General features: G+C 36.4%; 1 protein-coding gene across 1 annotated transcript in view; it reads right to left on the bottom strand.

Moving 5' to 3' along the window:
• The window catches only part of LOC109837966 (probable methyltransferase PMT26), a 6,899-nt gene continuing 2,675 nt past the window's right edge, over positions 372-4,595 (bottom strand). The window contains exons 6-9 of the mRNA XM_020406359.1: positions 2,590-2,764; positions 2,225-2,497; positions 1,437-1,631; positions 372-828 (exon numbers count right to left, since the gene is read on the bottom strand). Of these exons, the coding sequence (XP_020261948.1) occupies positions 612-828; positions 1,437-1,631; positions 2,225-2,497; positions 2,590-2,764 (860 nt within the window). The 3' untranslated portion in view covers positions 372-611. The remainder of the gene's footprint in view (positions 829-1,436; positions 1,632-2,224; positions 2,498-2,589; positions 2,765-4,595) is intronic.

The following is a 4,595-nucleotide window of genomic DNA, read 5'->3' as shown; positions in this document are numbered from 1 at the left end:
CTAAAGTCTATTAATCCATTTAAAATCTAAAAACTTGTTTGAAAGGATTTCATCAAAATCATCAAGTGTTCAACAAACTCGTACTTTTGAAAGGATTTCATCTATTTGGATTATTAACTTGTTTGAAAGGTTTATCCACTAGAGAAATATTGTTGTGATGGTGAAACGTGTCTTTACACAATGTGGACGCATGATAGGTTTAACATCCTTAGATTCACCTTAGACTGCAGCCTTGAGTGAAACCAAGGACGTCACAAAAACCCCCTCAGTTAGAGCTCATTACTCAAAAACATGAAGTATGCTTACTTATGAGAGAATAAGACTTTATCAACCATCATTACTTCTGACTTGACAAACAGTTAATCAACGAGTCACCTAAGTCATTCAAATTGACGGCCCCATAATGAGTGAGCTTTCATTAACTGATTGCATGTTTTCAAGAACATAAGAATTTCCCTATTAGCTAGTAATCCAGTCTCACCCCCTCCCATCCATTGATGGAAGCCGGCATCAAAATTTTACACTAATACATTGTTACAATCATACAACAAATCACCCAAAAAGAATTTACTATGACCCGACTTTTGGCAATCATTTTGAAATATTAAGGACTACAAGCTTGCTTCGACTTCCTGAGGCCGCCACATGGTCTTCTGTATACACAACAACCCCTCGTTCTCCTTGGCGTAGGTCATTCTGACCTCCCAATGCAGAGATTTAGCCATGTTTTCTATCTCTCTGATTGTCTCCACGTTATCTCGGATGATTAGCTTCCCTTCTGGTCTCAGCACTCTATCCACCTCAGCGATTACAGGCAATATTTTACACCTGGCAGGAAAAAAAAAATTGCAGACTAGATAAGCAGTCAAATTCTCAGCACTCACTAAAATGAACTAGTATATCAGACAGAGATAAGTGCTAACCTAATCCCAGAACCGCCAATTGATTTCAATAGACTATCTTCACCTTACAGGCAGATGTAGTCTTATAATAAGTATTAAACCAGCTTGGTCTCTCTGAATAAAAGATTTTGATTTACTGTAAAGGGAAGTCTTTGTGATGATATGTAATAGGAAATTGGAAACAGGAACAATAGCTCCTTTTTAATATCCTCACTCACAGAAATTCTAGTCTTTTTCCGTAATTTAATAACAAATGAGGCCCTATCTCACTCGTTCACACGATTTGCTAAACCTTAAGGAAAAAAAGACTTCTCTCGTTTGGAAAGCAATGTGATTTTTCCAGACTATTTTTCCTATGAAATTGAACATGCCATCAGGTTTGTTTTCACGTAGGTGTGCAAAATATCATCAAAAAACTAACTTACGAGAATAGCAAGGAATTTTTCTTTACTTGAAAATATCATCAAATGATGTAGCTTCAGTCAAATGGGGCATAATGAAAAATACGTGACATCTCTGAATTGAAAAGCTTACCTCTTCTTGAGCCTCGAAAATAAATGGTCAGCATGAAGCAGGTCATATGTTCTCGGGTATGTGCTGAATGATTCACACCAATCATGATATATGCCAAACAGGCCACGCTCAAAAATAACAGGAAGGGTATCAGGGGAATCAATTGAGACAACATTCATAACCCACACTTTCATGTCCCTCAAAGCTGCAGCAAAACTGCAAAACAAAAATATATATTCAGTTGACTCGTGTGGTATGTATATACATGTAGTGTACCAATGTAATCCTACTTATATTTACTGTTGAAGAACCTGTACATGGAGCTATATAACAAAATCAACAATAGCTTCAGTACAATTGTACCAAGACTTCGATATGGTGTCAGACCGCTGACAGAATAGGTGCGCACACAATTTAGCTGCACACATGCGCTCTACACACACATACACAGCTGCAAAATCGGTGCACAAACATACGCGTACGCACGCACACAACCAATAGGTGGCAGAATGCTGACAAAATATCCGTGCACAATATAGGTGTGCACACATGTGCGCGCCCATGACACACAAACTCACTCGCTTTGAATATTTTAATTAATATATCAACTAGAACACCTTCAATAGCACAGTTTCATGACTAACAAAAGGCAACAAATTTGAGAAAACCACGTTGTTATTCTTCAGGATTGATAACAAGTCTAAATTACTCCCAATTTATCAAGAAAACATAAACATATACTTTCTTTTAGAATTTGTCAGAAATCAAATATGTAGTTAGAGAGAAATGCATATGATTTTTTTGCTTACCCTCCATAAATGGATCTCATGTCCATGACATTTCTCACAGTAGACCAGTCAATTCCCATTCCATTCAGATATGATTTGCTCACAACCCGTTTCCAGTGTTCATAATCTGCTTCAAAGTCTTCAGGGGCAGGTTTACCATAAACCCCTGTCTGAGAATTGTTTAGCCAATAAGGTGTCTTTCCCAGCCTTTCTGGCCATTGCTCTGGCCATTGTGACCCACGAACAGCAGGATTTACAGGTACTCTGTGCATGCATGCTTGAAGGTGGACGTTCCTACTCAAAGCAGAAAAGAGATCACACCATAATTTGCTGCATAATAATCAAAATAAAACTAGAACTTAGGCTCTTATTGACAGCAAGCGTACCAGGCTGCATTAGGATCATCAGATTCTTCACAGAGCGGAGGGCTGTTTTCTGCTCTTTTTTCATAGCAGTTGTTGTCAGTAGGTTTTCTATAGATAGCTAAACCCACTTGGTTCAAGGAATCCTTTGTTTTCTTCACCATTTTCCAGCACATTGACTTTGTCAGTGCATTCATGTCTGGCATCCATTTGCAAACAAATAACAGTTAGAAATTCGCCTAAAGCATTTTGATTAAGTACTTTTCTAAAGGTTCAAGCTCTAACTTCAGCTTTGGTAAATGGCCTATATTTTAGTGAACATCACATGATAAGTTGGTATCTTTTAAAGATTACAGATAGACGAGTTATGATATGTCATATGCTGGAGATGTAAAGAAATTATTGAAGAATCCATAAGTCCATGAATATCGCTTTTGATATTTTACAAACAGGAAATGGTTCTATGTGAGTAAAAAAAATTATCCTCTAAAAATTCGTAATCAGTTTTACATACAAAAAAAGATGAGGACCATTGATGTACAAAGTCCAAAAGTTTAAATGTCTAACAAAACAGATACTAACCCGAATTCAAACTTACAAGGGTTCTAAAGTATTTGTTTACCACAACTTGCAGGCTAACATTGGAAGCAACAATGAATTGGTCCTATTACTTAAAATAAGGGATGCATCTCAAAAAAACTACTAAGACAGATGTGTGTATCTTTTAAGATTACAGATAGACAAGTTATGATATGCTGGAGATGTAAAGAAATTATTGAAGAATCCATAATATGAGTTCATGAATATTGCTTTTGATATTTTGCAATAAGGCAATGGTTCAACGCAAAAGTAAAAAATTCTCCTTTAAAATTCTTAATCAATTTTACAAACAAACAAAGATGAGGTACATTGATGTACAAAGTTCAAAAAATGAAATGTCTGACAAACAGATACTAACCTCAATTCAAACTTACAAGGGTTCTAAGGTATTTGTTTACCACAACTTACAGGCTAACATAAGAAGCAACCATGAATTGGTCCTATTACTTAAAATAAGGGATGCATCTCCAAAAAAAATGCTAAGGCAGACAGTGTTTTCCAAGGCGCACGCCTCATGCACCTTGTATTGCGGTGTGGTTGCAAAGCGCCCCGCGTCTGATGTAACAGCGTCTTTTGTGCCTCGCATACATCCTGACTTTGCGTAGGGTGCATGTAATACATAACCTCATATAATTCTGTTTGTTAACATTTCAATCAAGTCTTTATACTCGATAATCCATATCTCAAAAAGCAAAATAAATCGATTAGGCCTTTTTAGTGGCCTTCAATTGAGGACCATAACTAATCCTTTGCTTGGATATTAGTCCTGATTTGACATTTGATCTAAAATTTTATGAATTTTGATACTATGTTGGGTGTTAGCATTAGAAATTAAGACCTTATATTGTGATTTTGTAGAAAGATATTATTTATCCTGACATATTTTTTATGTGAATTTCTAAACATATTCTTTCGTGCTTGATTATATATCTTCAAAAATTATATGTGCAGTGTGCGCTTGGCATTACTCGGGCGCGCGCATTTTGTTGTGCATTGTGCATGTGCACGTAAAGATGCTTTGTGCCTCGCATTGCGCCTCGCGCATTGACAACACTGAAGGCAGATATGCATATGGTTTTGCAGAACATTAGATTGTAACTCGATTAAGAGTAAAGGTTCTTAATTCTGATGGCTTCTTCAACATCATATGTAACTTATAAGACCAGTCTTTGTTTCTTTAGTTCACAATAAGTTATTCACCTGATATTGGAAACAACCTGATTTGGAATAGGATTAGATGAGTAAAAGTTATTTTTGCTGATGAGCTTCCTTAACAAATTTGACAGCAAATCAATAGTGCAAGACAAATAAAATTGCTCTAGTTTTATGGTCACTCATATCTTGCTATTTCTTCCTCTATACATGTACAGTTGATCGATGGGGAGCGTGTATGCACACGTGCTCTCTCTCTCTCTCTCTTCTCTCTTTTG

The sequence above is a fragment of the Asparagus officinalis genome, chromosome 4 (assembly GCF_001876935.1).
Source record: "Asparagus officinalis chromosome 4, Aspof.V1, whole genome shotgun sequence".
NCBI classification, from domain to species: Eukaryota; Viridiplantae; Streptophyta; class Magnoliopsida; order Asparagales; family Asparagaceae; genus Asparagus; species Asparagus officinalis.
The sequence above is the reverse complement of the archived record's forward strand: the minus strand, read 5'-3'. Positions and strand labels throughout refer to the sequence as shown.